Raw genomic sequence first — 20,285 nt, 5'->3', positions numbered from 1 at the left:
TATAAAGGGAAAATAAACACATCTCTTTTCATAGGGAGCTCGTGAGTGAAAATAAATTCGTTGTGTGAAAACTGAAAAGAAGGTTTTAAATTTAAAATTGAATCAAATTTATCTGCTAGGAAGTGAGAAGGGAGTAGGGGAGTTGGAGGATTTGTTTCAGGGGGGAATTATTTCGGAATTAACTCCCATCCCCTGATACAGAGGGGCCACTGACATGAGTCGAGTAGTTTCATGGGCAGTGGTTAAAGCTGCAGCCTTTCATGCTGTCTTGGTAAAATTGCTTTGGATATCAATGCCTCCTGGAAACAGGGTGGAAAATCTCTGAATTATTTTTGGTGTAGCTGAAGTGAAGATAAAGCATCGCTGCGCTTCCCACTTCATGCAGGTGACCTTAGAAGTTGCTGTCTCTCTGAGGTGTATATATAGGTGGAGAGGTGAAACTGCTGCGGTGAAGTAGTATCCTAAAAGAGGAAAAGCACTCTGCAGAATATCCAGAGACAGCTACAGTGCAAAAAGCTACAGCAACAAAATCATCAACTTCTCTGCACTGCTGAACTGAGGAGGTCATCCTGGACATTTTCTGCGCCACAACCCCTGATAAGCGATTCGTAGAATCGTAGAATAGCCTGGGTTGGAAGGAACCTGAAGGGTCATCAAGTTCCAACCCCCTTGCCACAGGCAGGACACCAGCCTCCAGATCTGGTACCAGACCAGGCTGCCCATGGCCCCATCCAACCTGGCCTTGAACACCTCCAGGGACGGGGCATCCACAGCCTCTCTGGGCAGCCTGTTCCAGCACCTCACCACTCTCATAGTGAAGAACTTCCCCCTGACATCCAACCTAAATCTTCCCTCCTTGAGCTTAAAACCATTCCCCCTTGTCCTATCACTATCTGCCCGAGTAAACAGTTGATTCCCCTCCTGCTTGTAATCCCCTTCTAAATACTGAAAGGCTGCAATGAGGTCACCCTGCAGCCTTCTTTTCTCCATGCTGAACAAGCCCAGCTCCCCCAGCCTGTTGTCATAAGGGAGGTGCTCCAGCTGTCTGATCATCTTAGAAGCCCTCCTCTGAACCTTCTCCAACAGCTCTCTCCAATAAGATATTTGTGTAAGGTATCTTGCTGCTGCAATTCTCCAGGTGCTGCAATCCACGAGATTTTCATCATCTTTTATATCCGATGTGTTTGGTTGATTACCTCATTCATACAAGAAGCACACAGAGCTCTCGTTCTGTACTTTCTCTTGAGTCATTTTGCAATCACAATGGGTATTTCCACTCCAAGAAGTAAAACTGACAAAGTTTGATTGAAGCTTTACACTCAGTGCAAAGCATGTAGAAGCCAAATGAGCAACCTCCATCCCCAAATGTAGTGCCCTACAATTGCAAACGGACTCTTCACTGCTGGCCTTCGCAGCTCACTGGAACTGAAATATTTGGCCTATTACTGCACAGTCTGGCATGCATCCTGTAGTGCTTGTGCTTAATGTAAAGCATACGCTATGTGTGCACACAGCAAATCAGGACTGAAACATTGAATTACTCTGTTAGGGCATGGTGTGTACGTGGTAATCTGCCTGATTTCTCATGTGTAGAGGCAATTTAAAAGCAAATCAGTGCATTCATTGAGCTAAAATAATTTCTAAAAAGCCCTTTCAGAATGCTTTGATTTTTAAGCTTTAACAGATATCTGGAACTGGCAGAAGCTGATTCTTTTATTTGTATTTGCCTCTAGGAAAGTATATCTTCTTTATTTTAATATGGAATTTGACCCAAGAGGAGAATCGTCCCTAGCCACAGCTAGAAAAGCAGAGGTGGTGATGGTGCACAAGAGCCTGTGTAACTGATGGCTCTGAGTTTGCTTATCAGGAGTTGTGGGGCAGAAAATGTCCAGGATGACCTCCTCAGTTCAGCAGTGCAGAGAAGTTGATGATTTTGTTGCTGTAGCTTTTTGCACTGTAGCTGTCTCTGGATATTTTGCAGAGTGCTTTTCCTCTTTTAGGACGCCTTGATGAACTACTTCTCCATTTGAATTTAGTTTTCACCTCGAACCTTTTTGTAGTGGTTGTGCTGATGGTATCTGGCATTGCTTCCCATTGTATACAACAAAGATGTATGTGCTCATGCCTTTGAGTAACTCCTCAGCAGATAGAGCAGTGTTATGCTGGGGAATTTATAGCTCTTTCCTGGGATGCTCAGAAGAAATAACTTACATAGTTTCCTTATCGTGTTTGGTTTTGTTTTTTTTCTGAAATTCCCACATAGCTGTGGTTTAGTATTTGTCTTGTTTTGACACTGAGAACTGCAGCTCGAATATAATTGATGTGAACTGTTGCTAAAATAAGATTTTAATTTTTAGCCTGAGAAATTCCCATCGAGAGATTGCAGTTTGGCATGTCCTCAGAATGCCAAGACATACATGTTCTTTTATTAGTGAGTGACCAGGAATACTGGAAATCTGGATTGTGTTCCAGTTTGTGAATGTATGCATCCCATCTGAAAAGCACCCTTGATGCTTCCAAAGATTTCAGATAGCAGAGTACTTATTAGGAAAAAAACGAAAAATAAAAGAGTCCATTTACTTTTCCAGGGCTGAAATGTGGCATTGAACTGAGGAAGCTCGGTACTAAGAATTCACCCCACACATTGCAGTGTAGTGCCAGCATCAGGAGCTGACATTAAATTAATAACTCCTCTCCTGACTGTGAAAGGTATATTATTCATTTAAAAATCTATCCACTGAGAAGAGGAAGAGTTGCTATTAAGTTGTAACCAGATGGTGCTTAAGGAAGGTCCCTTCCTACCCAGGCCATTCTGTGATGTTTAAAAATACAAAGAGTGTTTGATCTGAGATACCTCCTTTAGTGTAAAATAGTTTAGCAAATGAATAAATTGGAATATTGTTAACTAATTAATGGTAGACATTTGGGCCTCATGTTAGTCATTGGTCACAGACGTGTTGAGTAGTTCTCTTCTTCCTTGTGTTGGGTTTTGATGGACAGAGAGAGAAGCGTTTGGAGATGTTGGGAGTGGTAGCACTAAGGATTCTGTCTTTACTCCTGCAGTGTGGATGTGCAGATCGCTGGGATGCAGGTGGGTTGTGGAGCTGTACAAACTGCTCCTGCATCCAAGGCCACTGGGTTTCTTCATCTTCAAATCACATTTTTGGAAATACCTGGACAACATCAGTGCTCTCCATGGCTTCGTTTGTATAAGGGCAGTCCAATAGAGTTTTGTTGGGCTAATCTGATTTAGGGTGTATTTTTGGAGGAGTTAATTGCTCGAAGTGCAAGCATGACCCCTAGGGTGAATTAATCTTCAGCTAATTCCAAAGACTTTGGGCAATTCTTGGCTAGAAATTGAAGTGAAATAAAGACAAATTGTGAACATCAGTGTAATAGAAATTAAGTAAGAATAGCTATTTACTTCAGCTAAGACCTATTCTGAGTGTCACAATTCACTGGACATCTGTGGAACTGTCTGACATATCCATGTCAAATGAGACTTCAGGAAGAAAAAAAATTATCATGATAATAAAGAAAATAAACTAGAGAATTTGTCCGGGTAGGTTTCACTATAGAATTTGTAACAAATTCTCAGAGAAGCATTGAGCAAATTGCTTGCTTTTGTCTGCATCAGTTCTTCCTGCTTAAGGAGGGGTTAAATGTTGCCTTGTCTGCTTTGGTTTGTCTATTTTTAATCTGCAAGTTCTTTCAGGCTGTGAGTCTGACTGTGCCTTGCTCTGTCTGCAGAAGACTGAATGAAAATGCACAGAATAAGCCCTTCGTACAGGCTGCTAGAGCGATCTGAGTGTTTGTAAAGGCATCAGTGTCAGTGTTATTGATCTGCCTACCCTGCTGTTTCTTTAGGATTACTTAGCAGGGTACGTGAATTGGAATTATTCTGTAGTGTTCTTAGAAAGAAGGAAGGAAGGGGATCTTGAGTTGCTTTCAATGAGAAACAAATACATTTGTCCCCTAAAACTGACCCTGAGAGCACATAGTTGTGGAGTGAGCTTAGTTACAGTCAGTACTTGTCTGCATTTCTCTAAACGTCTTGTTCTCTGTGTGCGTACGTTTTATGCGTGTATACATTCAGATATATGTCAGAGGCTGTGTTTACACCGATACAGAAGTGTGTGCTATCTGTTGCCTGAATCACACAATCATTCAGGTTGAAAAAGACCACTAGGATCATCCAGTCAATCATCAACCCACCCCAACCCACTTCCCATGGCCCTCAGTGCCACATCTCCACGTTTTTTCAACTCCTCGAGTGATGGTGACTCCACACCTCCCTGCCCAGCCTGTGCCAATGCATTGCCACTCTCCTGCAAAGACATTTTTCTTAACATTCAACCCGAAGAACATGAACTCCTTGTGCAATTCCATAGGGACGGTACATTAAGTTTGCTTTTCTGTGCTGGTTTTTGTTTTGTTCGGCTTGTGTCTTCAGGCCAGCATGAACCTGTATTTCACATCAGCTCTTCCTTTTTCTTCCTACATAAGAATAAAAGCAATAGACCTGGTATTGGTGGGAGGTGAGAGAAATGGCCGGTTTCTCCAAGAAAAAGTTGGGGTGGTCTTAGTTTTCCATTTTAAAACAAGCCCCAAATTTCTCTCTGTCACTTAAAGCAGACAGAACACAAACTCATTTATTTGTCACTTCTATCAGGATAGTTGTGCATCTGGGCATCTACATTAGCTTTCCCTATCCACGCAGCGTGTGCAGAGCTCTGTCACTGGGCCCCATTTGCGGCCTTCCAGAGGGAGCCAAGTACAGAGAAGCCTTCCGAGCAGGAAGCGGGAATTAACTCACAGCATTTCTCATCCTGTGGTTGAAATTTTGCTGCTGGGAGGAGAACAGTTGTTTAAAAAAACAACTTCTGTTGCCTTTCAGAAAATAGAAAATGCCAAGTTTTCCAGTGTTGTGTTAGGGAAATGGTACTGACAATATTTATAAATAGCATTTTTTCACTCGTGTGCTGAGAATGGATGGCCGTGCAGTCTGGGAGTCTGCTGGGAGCCTTGGGGAGCTGTTGTTGCAAAAACACAACGGATGCAGCGACATTTGTGCTGGGCAGCGTTCATCTTTCAATAGCCTTGTCTTTGAGATGTTTTGTGCCTAGGTTGGGTGAATCTGTAAGCAGAGAACGGGGTGAAATTGTGCCCAGAGAAGCTGTGGGTGCCCCATCCCTGGAGGTATTGAAGGCCAGGTTGGATGGGGTGCTGGCTAACCTGACCTGGTGGGTGGCAGCTAGCCTACGGCATGGGCTTGGAGCTCAGTGATCCCTAACATCCCCTCCTACCTAAGCCATTCTAAGATCCTATGATTTGTGTTTCAGAAACCTGATGTGCGGCTTTCCAGAGGCAGCATCGAGCGGGAGGATGGAGGTCTCCAGGGCCCAGTGAGTATCTGTTGGATCCTTTCATCTCCTGGCCCCTTTTCCAGCATCATGGTAGAACGTGCTGTCTTTTATTACAGGAGATGATTTAAAGTTTTTGCTAAATGTTTCCACTGTCAGTACATGGCTCTGCAACTTTCCAAGAAGCTCAGCTTCTGTGGGAACAGGAGAACAGTGGCAGACTTTGGTCATGCAGCACTTGGATGGATTTGGGATTTGTTTTTTGTTTCTTTCCCCCTTGAAACAATACTGCAGTGTTTCTGCAAATATGTTGCAATTATTTTTGAACGTGCCTGTGATGTATGGTTCGGCCTTTTATTTGAAAGTGCTTTTTGAAACTTCTGTCAACAGGAAGCGGGGTTAAAATAACTTCTGCAGTCGCTTAAATATCTGAAGGGTTCTCTACAAAGAATGTAAATGTTACTGTTGTGTTACTCAGAACTCTGTTTAGGGTAAATGATCCGCAGTGAAACAAATGGAATAACCCCCACAGCCATTCCTTTGTTGTCAGACAACAGCTGCGGCGCTCATTCTTGCTGCCATAACTGCTGCCTGTTTGAATAAAAACATCTCTCCAATTGTTTAATTGCCATTGGAAACTCTGAATCATACCAATAGAAGAGGGGGTCAGGCTGGGGACCGTTAAGGGCAGAAAATCAGTGCTTCATCCAGTGATGGTCTCCAGGGATCACCCTCAAAGCTTCTCTTGGAAGTTGATGTCTTAATTTTACTTTCCTTGTTCATCTGGGCTGTAATTCTGTTTGACTTCAGTATTTCTTCAATACAGGAGAGTTTAGGGACTCTTCTTGCATTTGCAAATCACACACTGCGATACAGTCTCTGGGAGTTGGTTACTCATGTTTGGAAGCTGCTAAGATTTTTTGCACAAATCTGGAGCAGACTGTCAGTTACTGTTAGGTCTTTACTGCTGTTGCATCTTACTATAAGAATGAGTGAAGTGTTACTGCTTTTTGTGCTGCAAGAATAACTCGAGCTGATGTCAGAGGTTTGATGTAAGAGGCAGTGAGCTCCAAGTTTTCTTTGCCTGGGACTAGAGTAAAAACCTGCATCCCAAACTGCTTGTAAGGGGATGTCCTGTATTGCCAGATGAGATAGGACTCGCCCCTCTTGAACGAGAAGACTGATGACAGAATGAGTTGCAGGAGAGACTCTTAATTCAGTTACAGAATTTGTGTTTGCATTTTTTTAATTCTTAATGCATTTGAAATGTAACTGTTGAGTTCATCTGATGTTGGAAATGCCATTGCTTAGAATATGCTGAGTTGGAAGGGATTTACAAGGATCAAGTCCAACTCATAACTCCACATGGGGCAGCCTAAGAGGTAAGCCTGTGAGTCAATCTCAGTTCTGCATTGAGAGATGCGAAATAAGAAGCAGTGTATAACTTTGCTCGCATTCTTTCAACATTCTTTCATTCTGGAAGTAAACATCATGATTTTTTTTTCAGTGGAACAAAGCCTCCTTCCTTTCGCCCCATCTCTTCTCCCCAGGGTTCTCAGGTTTGGAATAGCTACGTTAGCAACATGAGCAAGGTTGATGGTGGTAGGGCAGTGTGTGAGATGGTGGCCAGAGAGACGTGAGAACAGCAGAGGAGTGTCAGGACTTGGAGCTTTGAGTATCCTGCTACCAAACTTGTAAGAATTCCTTATTGTCTTTCTCCAGAACTCTCCCTGTGCAATACGTTCTTCTGTGAGCCCACATGCTGGAAGTTTCGCCTCTTGCTGCAGTTTTCTATATAGATAGAACTGAGCTTGACGTGGAGTTAGAGTTGGGACTTGCAGTTCACACAGTTAAAAATTGATAAAGTTTTGAGCAGCTGAAAACAGCTTCATAAAGTGCTAGGTAAACCTAATCACAGCAGCCTTGTCAAATCTTCTGTAGTTTTGAAATAGGAACATTAATTTCTAAAAAAGTCCAGCTGAGACTTTGAATAAAAGCTGAACTACGATTGTGAATGTCCTTTGGGTTTGTTACTGAAGAGGTGAGCCAGGGATAGAGAATGTCCTACTGATGCTGCAGTTTGAGCAACTGAAAATAGAATAAGGTTCAAAAAGACGTGCTTAAAAGGTCAGAAAGTAAAGTGAATTAGTTGACGCTCTCAGACAGCATTCTCCAGAGCTGAAGTCAAGCTGAAACAGTTGCTGTGTTCTCATACTGTTAACAGTGAGCTCTTAAGTTTTTGGAAAATTATCTTTAATGTGTTGAAGAAGCTGCTGCTTTAGATCCTGGTGGAAGGAAGTACTCTGATTTGCAGAAAATTGTACTTATTTAAAAATTGCCTTTTTGAGACGTCTTGCCATGAGAAACATGAAATTCTAACTGCCTTGAGAGCTTTGTTTTGTAATGGAAACTCCATTATACAGATACACATGCATGATGAAATGTGACTTGTAATGTTGTTTTGTGACATGACAAATTTTGCATAAGGTATTCGTTTGGTTGTGACTAGATTTTCATTTTTCTTGGCATGAAGGTGGGATAAATGTAATTAGCAAAGAAAGTCATTTGAATCTAGCATTAAGCATTTCCAAATGAATAAGCAAATTGACCTTGACTAAGAGCTTCACAGCTCAGAAGCTTGTTACCATTATTGATGCTATTCAGCCGTGCAGAAATACCTTAGGCTTCTAATTGCTGCTCTCCAATTCCTTCATCAGCACTGTGACTTCTGCAGTTTGATCTCTGAATAAAGAAGAAAAACTGCTATGAATGTGCCAGCATGTTTGAGTAACAGTGAAGGATAAAGTGTTGTGTGCAGGCTTAGGCTGTCATGAGCAATACAAAAGAAGTGAAAATATTTTCCTTACTGTATAATTGTATGTAACTGCAGTTAGGATTCATAGGTAGTGATGGTGCATAGGGAAGTATTTTTAACTGTTGGGAAACGTGCTGAGATCTGCCATTTTTCAGTGGGTAAGAATTTGCTAGCGAAATTGTGAGCACTGTAGTAACTGCTATAAATATATATTTTATCTTACAGGCTGGTAACCAGCACATATATCAACCTGTGGGTAAACCAGGTAAGCACGAAGTTCATATAATGTTATCTTGAATCCTTGGTTACAAGTCTTTGAGCACTAATAGTGAGCAAATGCCAAGATTTCCAAACAAGGGGGTAGTTTCGGTTATGGATAACTGCACGAAGGTGTTCTGGTCTGAAATTCCCCACGCAGTCCCCAGAGATTAGTCAGCAAATCCAAGGAAGTGTTTCAGCAGTCAGGAACTGTCTAGACGAGGCTGAATCACATCGTAGGGCTCCAGCGTGCATGGAATTCTGACATGCAAAACACAGATTGAGACTGAAACTTCAGGTGTCTAAGTGAGTCACAGCTGGGATTTCAGCCAGAAAGCATCATAGGATATTGCAAGGTGGAAGGGACCGATAAAGATCATCAAATCCAACTCCTGGCACCACACAGGACCACCCAAAAATCAGACCATGTGTCTGAGAGCATTGTCCAAACACTTCTTGAACTCTGGCAGCATGTGAGCGTTCACTGTGGTGCGGAGTAGTACAGATCTCCTCTAGGTCTAGGCTGGGCGTACTGAGTTAGTAGGACTGAGCAGTAATCTCACTAGGAGAGATTACTTATCGAAGTATTGTGCTAAAACTCATTGATGGATGAGTTCCACATAACACCTTTTTGTCTCTGCTTTTCCTGAGTAGAAACAACGCATAGCTCGTATGAACTATGGGTCTTCTGTGCAACACATCTCCTCTACCATTACAGTAAAGCACGCATAGCCTTTGTAATGTTGACAGACCGCAGTGATTTGTGTACATGTGATATGTTGCTGCTCTGACATGCCACTTGTTTTGCTAACCAGATCATGCAGCTCCACCAAAGAAGCCCCCTCGCCCTGGAGCCCCCCACTTGGGCAGCCTTGCGAGCCTGAACAGCCCTGTGGACAGCTACAATGAAGGCGTGAAGGTACGGTGCTCAGTGACACAAAACACATTTCAGGAAATAAAACATTACCCTGTAGGCATAGTTCAGCTCAAATAGAGACCACAGAAAGCAGAAGTGACTGAACTTCCCAAGTAAACGTTGTGGTACGAACATGCGGTGGGAATTGGGAAATTAACTGCTCTGCCCCGTGTCCTCCGTGAGTGATTCAGCGTGTTCCTCACCCAGAACTTTCTCAGGCAAGCTTGTTGTAGTTTGAGGAGCATATGATGTCTCTCACATAGTTCTGCTCAGAGGAAGGAGCACAGAGCACACTCCAGATCCCCATACTAAGAAAGCTGCTGTTGCAGCACCTAGACTCCTAAAGCCCTGCTGGCTGTAGGGAGTAAGAACAGAGGAAAAACACTTTCTGACCCTAACTGGCTTTCTGATTTGTTGTCTCATCTCCAGTAAATAGGCAATAAATCCAGAAATTAATCTTCGAGGAGTTCTGTAGCAGAGAGGCTGCAGGGTGCTGTGAAGCTGTGTCTGCTGTTACAGCTGGTGTCAATAGGACTCATCCTTAGTGTGCCAGTCACTTTTAAAGCGATGCACCCAGGTTTTGTTCCCTGCCTTTGGGATTCCTTTACTGTTCTAATCTTAAGGAGATAGAAATATGAGTGACCTCAGGGCCTCCTGAGTGGAACCACAGAAGCTGTTTCTGTCATTAGCTGTTTTTAGCAGGTAGATACAGTAGTGGTTGGGGCTTCTGTGCCAGTAGCACTCTTAACAAAAATGCAGCTGATAAATACTCATAGAAGTTCTGTTGCCTGTAACAAAGAACTGGATTCCACATCGTGGTAGGAACAGATACAGTGGTAGGTGACACTTAGTTTAGGTGATTTAAGAAAATACAGACAGTGTCCATGTCCTCGGGCCGTGAAGTTCACAACTTGCATCACAGCAGCGTGTTCAGCACAGATCAGTCCTTCAGCCACTGCCTGTCTCGTGCTCTCTTTTTTTGGAGATCATCTGAGTAGTTAAGAATCAGCACTGGCAAGTTCAAGCAGGATTATTTATTGCAAACCAGTGCATTTCAAGCTGCCAAGCCTCAGATAATATGAAAAAGCAGCAACAGATGTGTTACTGAATGTGGCTACTCTAAAATTTCCTTTCTAACTACTGGTATTAGGACATGAAGATGTTTTCTGAAATACATCCTTTTGACAACAAACAAACCTGAGCAACCAAAGTCATCAGTGTGAGCAAGATTTATGTACTAAATAACTTCTTGGGAAGTGGAGAAGAAGTTCTGATTTTGTCCTACTTTTCTGTCAAGAATTTTCTGAAATTGGATGGTCTTACACCCTGTCAAGAAAACAGCTCATTAATTCTTAATAGGTTGTAGTTTTGTTAGTGTCTGCAGACTAACTGAAGATGCTTCTGGGGTTCATTTCAGACTCTATTCTCTCTTTTCTGGGAGAAAAATGAAAATCAGAGGTTTTGATCTGGCTACCTTCAGGGAGCTGTAGGGCACCAAGAAGAAGGTAGTGCAGTGTTACCTGCTGAGGCCAAGGCAGCCAGCCCACACAAAGAAAACCCTGAAATGAAAGCTTGCAGTAATGTTGATGTTAGCTGTAAGAACAGGACATTGATGTCTATACTCTGAAATTTTGGGGTCTGTCCATAGGAATTTATTAGGTTGAATAGAATGCATCTAGGGTGGGTTCTTAGTAGCTCTTAACCATGAGTGTGGCTGGTCATCAGTTGCAAGGGCTGCACAGTTACATGACTTCATATTTCCAATTGTGACAGATCCCTAATGTTGTATAGGGAGCAGAGTTTCACAGGACACCTTTCCCACTGTTGCAGAGGCCCGTTGCTCCACTCACCCCTTTGCTCCTTGCCAGACTGGCTTGCTCCTGTCAAGCTTTGCATGATCTCTTCCCCATGTGTTCAGTAAAACGTTAGCATGGGTGCATGGCAAACACTTCCACTTTGACGCGGGTGCACAGCAGTTGTCAGCACATGGTGCTTCTGTTACAAATGGACCATGAGCTACCCCAAACGACTGCGGATACTGTTGAGGATGCGTTTTTGTTGCAGGCTTTTTAACTGGTCTCTTATTGCTGCACATGTTTTGGTTTGTTGTTTTGTGGGTTTTTTTTTTTTTCCTGCTGAGTTTTATTAATATTGTTTTTCTTTTTTCCCTTCTTTTGGTAAATTTCTTTAACCTTCCCCCACATTCTGCTCAACAATAGCCATGGAGGGTAAGCAGTGCGTGAGCGTGTGTGCGCGCCCCATTCCAAAATGTCTTTGCATGCGACTTTGCGAGATGACTCTCCTAACTTCTTGATTGCTGAAACCAATTAGAATCACGGCCCTTCCCTGCTGATCGCAGCAATTGCAATGTTCCTCCTCCTAAGGTATTTTCCAATCAATGTGACAGATTGAATCTCTGTAACAGTTGTCAGTAACCAATCGGTGAAATGCAAAAAGTGGGAAACTCTGCACCAAATCCTGCACTCTTTCCTTAGACAGAGTCTCATCCAAGTACTTTGTGCTTTCAACTGTGTAGAGTCTCGACTGCTTCCAGTGAAGCGTCTCTGCAGCAGGGACCAGTTATGGGAACCCATGGTTATTGCATCTGTGGGGCTGTGATGCTGTGAGCCCAGCCCAGATCTTTAGGGCCGCTGTGTGACCAATAAGGCAATGGGCAATTTCTTAAAGCTCCTCTCCCCCAAGTGATTGCTTGGGCATGGCATGCAGTGGTAGTGGAGAAAGCAACTTCCTGGAACAAGGGACATGACACCCCGCTGTCTTGCAATAGAATTTGTCCATCAGTAGTGAACCATTTTGATACGACAAGTATTCCATACTCCTTTCTCAACTTTTCTTTGCTGTGGGAGTTGCACTGGGAGCTCTTCAGAGAATTTTTGGTAGACTCTTCAGAGTCATTCAGAGATCAGGCTGTCAGGAAGCCTGAAGGAAACTTCCTTCAGACCCATGAGCAAATGTGCTCAGCGGGCTTGGGGTGGCAGTTTCTGGTGATCTCTGCAGGCTGGGAGGTTGCTGAGCCCCATCTGCTGGGCACAGGAGGCTCAACAATCTGTCTCTGCTTCCAGATCAAGCCGCAGGAAATCAGCCCTCCTCCTACAGCCAACCTGGACCGCTCCAATGACAAAGTCTATGAGAATGTAACCGGGCTGGTGAAAGCTGTCATAGAGATGTCCAGTAAAATACAGCCAGCTCCGCCGGAGGAGTACGTGCCCATGGTAAAGGTAGGGATGCCATTTTGAACATGGTTTCATCTTTCTCATGAATGACAAAGTTCTTGTTAACAGGAAGTTGTGCAACATTGCTGCATTTTGCTTATAAAAGGAACTTTTATAATCCACCCTTTGGCATTCTGTTTTGATGCTGTGAAACAGGGAACTGTGGGTGGGGTCCCTCACTACATGAAGGACATTGAGGCCCTGGAGTGTGTGCAGAGAATGGCAGCAAAGCTGTGAGGGATCTGGAGCACAAGTCTCACGGGGAGCGGCTGAGGGAACTGGGATTGTTTAGTCTGGAGAAGAGGAGATTTGAAGGCATCATTGCTCTCTGCAGCTGCCTGAAAGGAGGCTGTGGTGAGGTGAGGATCAGCCTCTTCTAGATCACGGGGATAGGACAAGAAGTAACAGTTAAGTTGCGCCAGGAGAGGTTCGGGTTGAGTGTTAGGAAAAATGCCTTCTCAGAAAGAGTGGTAGTACATTGGAACAGGATGCCCAGGGAGGTGGTGGAGTCACCATCCCTGGAGGTGTTCGAGAAACGTGGAGATGTGGCACTGAGGGGCACAGTGAACATGGTGGTGAGGGGTCAGTGTTTGGACTAGATGATCTTAGTAGTCCTTTCCAGCCTTTGTGATTGTGTGATTCAAAGTCACTCAGCAACATTGCTTTAACTCCATTCATGCCAAGTTTTTATTAGTTCAGAATGCTTACATATTCTGATGTATGTCGTCAGTGTATGTGAGAGGGGCGACTGAATCAAGGCCGAGATGTCCTGTTGGGTTGTCCTGTGTCTGTTATTTCCTTACTTACTCATTTTTCTCCTTAGGAGGTTGGCTTGGCGCTGAGAACCTTGCTAGCAACAGTGGATGAGTCGCTGCCAGTGCTTCCTGCAAGCACCCACAGAGAGGTGGGTAGAGCCCCACTCATCACTGCAGTTTGAGCTGGCCTCAGCCAGGTGGATGCGTTCGGGCTCTCTCTTCTTTGCACACACGTATATTTGTGTTCAGTAAACACTGTGAACTCTTAATTATAATTTTTGATTAATTTAATGTCATTAGAATCTCATTGCTGTGTGGATGTAGGTTTTTGTTGCCTCGAGTCAAAATGCTCAGACTGGATGAGGGAGCATACAACATGTACATACCAGAATTTTAAATAAAAGTTGTCAGTAGTACTTACATGAACCCAGTGTTGTAATGCAGGGAGACCATCTGGGTGTTAGTACAACTCCAGTTTTCCATGAAATACATCTTGCACACAAAGTCATTAAATGTGTGGATAATTGAACATGTTGTGGTGCAGCTGAATGAGAAAATAGCCTGTAGTAACCTCATTTGGAATAACAAATGACTGCGATCTTTCAGTGTAGTTGACAAGAGTTGGGAATAAACCTGTTTTCCTCCAAAGCCTTGAATGAATGTAGTAACGAGAAGGCCAGAGAATTATGAAGCGCTGTCTTAGAGAATCATACCACCTTCAGCTGTATTGCTCTATTAATAACCTGTACCTGCTTTAATTCTAATAGTAGCGATGGCAGTAAAGGTGATGGTAATAGGAACCTGGAAACCCAGCACAACATGTTAACAGTTAAACTTGAGTTAAAACTTGGTGATGTGGTCTGGTTGGCGACAGGTGGCTCTGTAGCTACGAGGCAGCTTTTGGTGTCTGAGTACAAAGTGTCACCAGCCCACGTGCTGACTCCAGCTTGAAGGGAACCTCTCTGGCTGTTCAGGTTTCATGGAGGTGATGTTCTTCCTTGGGGCGGGAAACAGTGCTACCAACCTGTGTGGCTGACCCACTCTTGTTGTTCCAGATTGAGATGGCCCAGAAACTGCTGAACTCTGACCTGGCTGAGCTCATTAACAAGATGAAGCTGGCTCAGCAGTATGTCATGACCAGCCTGCAGCAGGAGTACAAGAAGCAAATGCTGACAGCCGCTCACGCTCTGGCAGTAGATGCCAAGAACTTGCTGGATGTCATCGATCAAGCCAGGCTGAAAATGATCAGCCAGTCGAGGCCGCACTAAGCACCAAGGGAAGAGTTTCATCTGTCTGTTGTAGAATTCTGCTTGCGAAAGGATTAGTTCACCTTCCACCAGCAGTGAGGATTAACCCAGTGTGGTCCTGGCATTCCAGCGCCTCTTGCTTCAGCAGCCCTGACTGACAGCTGTTGGTTCTCTCCCATTACAAAAGGTTAACCACGTTTTTTTTCTCACAAAGCCAAGCTGGCCTGGGATTCAGAAAGCAGCTGTATCACCGGATGAAGTTTGTACAGACGTCCTTGGGAAATGACGGCTTTGGAGCAGCGCGGTTCGTTCCATCGCATGGGCCGTGCTCAGCCCAGAGCTGGGGTGGAGTTTTGGAGCCGGAACTGTTGGAGCAGCAGAGCGGAGCGAGATATTGTGAAGAATTCTGGGAAACCTCAGGGCTGAGAATTCTTGCCCACAGTGTATGAACTATCCAGACTGGAATTTTTTTTATTAGAACACTTACGTCGCAATATGCTAATCACAATTTACAGAGAAAGAAAATAAAAAGCTATATTTTCAAGACGTCAGTCATTTCGAGACAAACTAAAGCCCTCTTCATCTTCCTGCCTTTTACTTTTATGTGAATGTGTGACGCCTTTGGTTGGAACTAGCTGTAGGACACAACGGAAAACTCTTCTTTTTCACCAGAATAACGTGCCAGTTCTTTTGTAGCAATGTTGTTTTCCTTGGAAGCGAAAATGCTGCTTTGTACCAGAGCAACTCAGAGCTGCACTTAAGAGGAGTCCTGTAACCATTCATGTCCCCCGTTTTTATATAATTTATAAAGACAGATTAAAGCCATGTTGAATATTTTAAACCCCCTGTAGTTAACTAACCCATCCTTTTGTCTGTCTTGCCTGGGAGGAGTTACAGTAGAGCAGTGTAATTAGATTTTCCTTGGTTTTCCAATTATGCCATCTGTTCTGTTAAAATAAAAACCACACTCCCTTTTTGCTGTTGAGGGATATAAATTATTCTCAGGAAGAATATAATGAACTGTACAGTTACTTTGACCTATTAAAAAGGTGTTACCAGTGAAATTCTGACTGTATTTTTGTGTACACACACGCTGCAGAAGCAATGGTGAGTTCCGCTTTATCTGTTACTGTCAAGAATTCACTTGAGGAACAGCCGTGAGCATCCAAGAAGTCCAAGGTAAGTCATCTTCAGAAGGCCGTTTCCTCTTAATTATAGAGCACGGGAACAAGGCAGGTGCTGTTACCAGCTGCACAAGTCATTGGATATCTCTGCTAGTTTTTACAACTCTGAAATTATTTTAAAGTTTGCTTGGATGGTGGCAGCCACGTGGTTTTAGGGGTTATCATGGAAACTCTCAGCAGCAGTGGAGGTGTACAGACTGCTGCCACTGAGGTGCCTTCCAACATCCAATGGGCTTCAGCTCTGCACAGAGGCAGGGCAGTGCAGAGCATTTCTACCACTACTTCAAACGTGGACCAAGACTCCCTCTTCTACTCCTTTCAGTACTTTACTGGAATATTAAATGAAAATTGTGCAGTTTCTTATATGCACTTGAGTACAACCCTTACATTGGCTCAGGTGCTCTGTTCAGGAGTAAAGTCATGTTTTAATTATTACTACCCTATGTAACTTGCACCATTTTCCACACCTGTGCTTCAAAGCAGCACGTTTTCAGCAATGTTCCTTGATTTTTTTCCTGGAAAAGCAAGAACTGCACACCCCATGAGCTTCAATTTAGGGAAGGTTTAGGTTGGATGTCAGGGGAAGTTCTTTACAGAGAGTGGTGAGGTGCTGGAAGAGGCTGCCCAGAGAGTCTGTGGATGCCCCATCCCTGGAGGTGTTCAAGGCCAGGTTGGATGGGGCCCTGGGCAGCCTGGTCTGGTATTAAATGGGGAGGTTGGTGTTCTGTGATCCTTGCAGTCCCTTCAACCTTGACCATTCTGTGATTCTGTGTAATATCCAGGGTTGGGTTGGCTGCAAGTCAAAAGCCCAGAGCACTTTAAGACTTTCCCTCTGCTTTTTAAATTACAGCTACTCCCTCCCAGCCCAACAAGGGCATTCAGTAAAAGATTTCTGCCTTTCCCCAAGCCCAGAGCTCAATTGCTGTCCTCTGAAACATAACCCTGCTGCTCCCGCCAGGTTAAGCAAGCACATTCTGTGAGTTGCCCGATGGAAGCCATGCTGCTGCAGAGCACAGACTGAGGCTGTTCCAGTTTCACCAAGATGTTACAGCCTCATTGCAGTATAACAAAGCAGCAGCACTTTCGCTAAACCCAACCATGTCCCTTCCCACTGTGGTAACATCTTCACCTTTGTCCACACTCTGAAAGTAGGAGCTATGTTACTCACACCTGCCAGTGCTGAGGATGGGGACAAGCTGTAAAACCCCACATGACCATACACTGACAGCCAGTCTTGTCACTAGAGGTAATGCAGCTATTCTTCAGAAGCGTTAATTTAAGAGACAAAAATACAGTTAACTGTTCTTTATTACAGGCAGTTACAAAACTACTTAGTCAAAAAGACCAAAGCCCATGTCATCATCAGATTCCTCTGATTCTTCTTTCTTTTCTTCTTCTTTCTTCTCCTCGGCTGGAAAATAAAAAGGTGGTCAGAAACTTCCCATTTCCATCAATTCATGGAGTCACACTATCAAAGACCTCACATTCAGAGACTGTAACATCAAGGAGCACAACCTGAGCAACCCTACCAAGTCCCATCTCATGGCCCAGTGAAAGCAGTGCTACCAAGGAAATAGCACTGCACCTTCACCAGTCTATGAAACAGTTCTACAGGGCAGGCTCACTTTGTCAGCATCAGTGACATCCTCACACCTGAGACAGCAGCAGTGCTGTCCACTGATTCAGAGTGCGACCAATGCACAGAGAAAGAGGATCTGGGGGCTGACCACGAGCCAGCAGCGTGCCCGGGTGGCCAAGAAGGCCAACGGCATCCTTGGCTCGTCTCACAAACGGCACAGCCAGCAGGAGGCGACCGTCTCTCCGTTCTCAGCTCAGGCGCTCAGCGCACTTACCGGGAGCAGCACCACCGCCCGCCGGTGCGGCACCACCCGCAGGAGCAGCCGCAGCCGGAGCTCCGCCACCGGCTCCTACGTTGCAGATGAGGCTTCCGATGTCGATGTTGGCCAGAGCCTGGGGAGGACGAGCACCGGCGAGACCTCGTTAGCGCGGGGCGCGCCCGCCCGCAGCACAGAGCCGAAGCAGCCGCAACCTTCTCCCCTCGTTGCCACCTACCTTAGCGAAGAGGCCCGGCCAGAACGGCTCCACGTTCACTCCCGCCGCCTTGATGAGGGCGTTAATCTTATCCTCCTGCCACACAGAGAGCGGCGCTGAGGGCCGGCCATGCCTCCCCCGCACCGCCGGCCATGCCGCGGCCCCGCCGCCATCTTGTGGCGAAGGCCCCCGGGCCGCGCACTCACCGTGACGGTGACTTCGTCATCGTGGAGGATGAGGGCGGAGTAGATGCACGCGAGCTCGGAGACGGAGGCCATGGTGGGGGCGCGGTGCCAGTCGCCGGGGGAGAACGGCCTTAGCTTCAGCTGAAGGACGCAGCACCTTGTCACGCCGGGGACGAAAGGGAACACGCGCCACCGGGGGGGGCTTTATAAGGGCGCCATCAGCCAGTCGCGATCCGCGAGCCGGGGCGCTGTCCAACCCGCGAGCACCGGGGGCGGGCCCGAAAGGAGAGCTCCGCCAATCGCAGCTCGGCGGGGACTGATGGGAGATGACGGCGGCATGACCTCAGCGGCGCTCCCTGGGCGGCCGTGCGCGGCGCTGTGCGGCTCTCACCTGTCTCGTCTTTTCTGACTTTCTTTTTCTTTCTATTCCTTCCTGGACAGATCCCGCACTGATCGTATCGACGTATGTGAAGGAAAGAATTGAGGAATGACTCCCCTGTGCAAAAGGAAGCACGGAGAGCTAGAGCTTGGTAATGCAGCAGGATCACATTCAGCCTTAATTGGAGCTGAATACCTCACAAGGGTTTTACTCCATCTGAAGATACTACCAGCTTCAGAATAGCAAAACAATGCACATGCACTGCTCAAAATAAAATATTAAGACCTGACATCTGAGCAAGCTTAGGCTTTGATTGGTAAAGATGTTAATTAAAGGAGATGTGTTGTCAGCTTTGCTTCACGGCTGTCAGGCTGCATCTACTGAGTGATGCTGATGAGACTTACCTGCAGGGGCTCAGAATTAAGTTATAGTGAAAGCAAACCACTATAGATATGTGCGCGCATGTATATCTACATACCTGCATCTGTACGTGTATCCATGTAAAGGATTGGAGACTGCTGTGACTGCACTATTAACACTGATAAATCATGCCAGTTTTAAAATGTAAAACACAACTTTGCCACTGAAAGTCGTTAAGAAAACACCCCATGCTAATGAGTCATTCTCACAGCTGTTGTCCCTGCAGATTATTTTCACACTTTTTTGGTCATTATCACAACATATGCAAAGCAGCCAGCACACACCACTTGATCCCAAGCTGGCTTTGTGTACACAGCCCTGCTGAGCTGATGCTGTGTGGTCAGAGCATGATTGTGGTTTGTGGATAATCATCACGGTAGACAAACTCAAGAGGTCTTCAGCAAGGAAGCCATTTTCTTTCTTTCCCTTCTCTTGCTTACTAGTTGCTTTGTATTGTTTGTAACCTTCCTGAGCTGATTCTTCCTTTATAAAAACAGTCTTTTCCCAGCTTTCAAGGTGTACTTTTTCAGTAATGAATAGCTGTGTGAGTTATTGATGGTTTGAGGTCCCTGTTTTCGAGGCCTTTGTTATTATCCTGCAATAAAACACAATGCAGAAGCCCGGTGTAAAGTTCCAGGTCACAGAGCCAGCTCTCACAGATGTTACACAGGTCTGATAAACTAGGGCTGGTGCCTGTGGCCTGTTCATAGCAAGACAACAGCATTTTTACCGGACATATGGTAAGAATTTTCTAAGGAGTTACGTTGCAGTGGCATTATTGTGTTTGGTTCAAAGAAAGCCAGCATTAAAATCAGTGTAGTGATTGTTCTGGAGTTCTAGAAAACTACATTATGTCATTGCTCAGCACTGAGGAAGAATAAGTAAGACAGATGAAGTGGTAAAGTCTTCTACCTGTGACTTGAAGGCAGAGTTTCCAAACACAAAACAACACATGGGCTAGGCACTCAGCCAGGTGTAGGAGCTGCAGGTGTGGAAGTCACTTGCAAGATGGAGAAAAGATATGACATTGACTAAAAAAGCAAACAACAACAAAACATGATCCCATGTTTTTTTTTACATGGTTTTGTATTGCCTGGAATCAAGGTCTTTCCAACTCTTGAGAGAGGGAAGGTGCTGGCAGATGATCAGGGTGCCTTGTATTAGTCTTAGTCACTGTGTAGGTGCTGTTCATCAGGGCAGTTATCCCCTCCTGCATCTGTTTTCCAGTTGTGGTACTCATTTCTTTCTCTGTATGGTATGCTTTTGCAGGGTTGTTTTGTTGCCGTTGTTGTGGTTGCATTTTATTTTATTTTGGCAGCATGACTGTTCACCATAAAGTTGTGTTCTTCCAATTTGTTCACATTCATTCTCAGATACAGTATTTGATTCTCTTATCTTTTTGTTTTCTGGAAATGCCTTTTTCCTTAGCTTACTTTTTTTTATTATTATTTTTTTTTTCCTGTGTTTTACACTTCCTC

General features: G+C 44.8%; 2 protein-coding genes across 12 annotated transcripts in view; one reads left to right on the top strand and one right to left on the bottom strand.

Annotated features, from left to right (window-relative positions):
- PTK2 (protein tyrosine kinase 2) overlaps positions 1–15,651 on the top strand; it is a 201,937-nt gene extending 186,286 nt beyond the window's left edge. For all 11 annotated transcript variants that reach the window (XM_052703579.1, XM_052703581.1, XM_052703578.1 and 8 more), the window contains 6 exons: positions 5,343–5,405; positions 8,404–8,443; positions 9,252–9,355; positions 12,436–12,591; positions 13,409–13,489; positions 14,396–15,651. In XM_052703579.1, the coding sequence (XP_052559539.1) occupies positions 5,343–5,405; positions 8,404–8,443; positions 9,252–9,355; positions 12,436–12,591; positions 13,409–13,489; positions 14,396–14,608 (657 nt within the window). In that variant the 3' untranslated portion in view covers positions 14,609–15,651. The remainder of the gene's footprint in view (positions 1–5,342; positions 5,406–8,403; positions 8,444–9,251; positions 9,356–12,435; positions 12,592–13,408; positions 13,490–14,395) is intronic.
- Positions 15,652–17,061: 1,410 nt separating this feature from the next.
- Positions 17,062–18,203, bottom strand: RPLP1 (ribosomal protein lateral stalk subunit P1). Its single transcript, XM_052703603.1, has 4 exons — positions 18,030–18,203; positions 17,845–17,919; positions 17,625–17,742; positions 17,062–17,182 (listed from the first exon to the last, which is right to left on the bottom strand). Exons 1-4 carry the CDS (start codon positions 18,099–18,101, stop codon positions 17,103–17,105), a joined length of 345 nt encoding a protein of 114 aa, XP_052559563.1. The 5' UTR covers positions 18,102–18,203; the 3' UTR covers positions 17,062–17,102.
- Between the last annotated feature and the right edge of the window lie 2,082 nt (positions 18,204–20,285).

Source organism: Tympanuchus pallidicinctus, unplaced genomic scaffold (genome assembly GCF_026119805.1).
Source record: "Tympanuchus pallidicinctus isolate F22 unplaced genomic scaffold, pur_lepc_1.0 scaffold5, whole genome shotgun sequence".
Classification (NCBI taxonomy): Eukaryota; Metazoa; Chordata; class Aves; order Galliformes; family Phasianidae; genus Tympanuchus; species Tympanuchus pallidicinctus.
The sequence above is the reverse complement of the archived record's forward strand: the minus strand, read 5'-3'. Positions and strand labels throughout refer to the sequence as shown.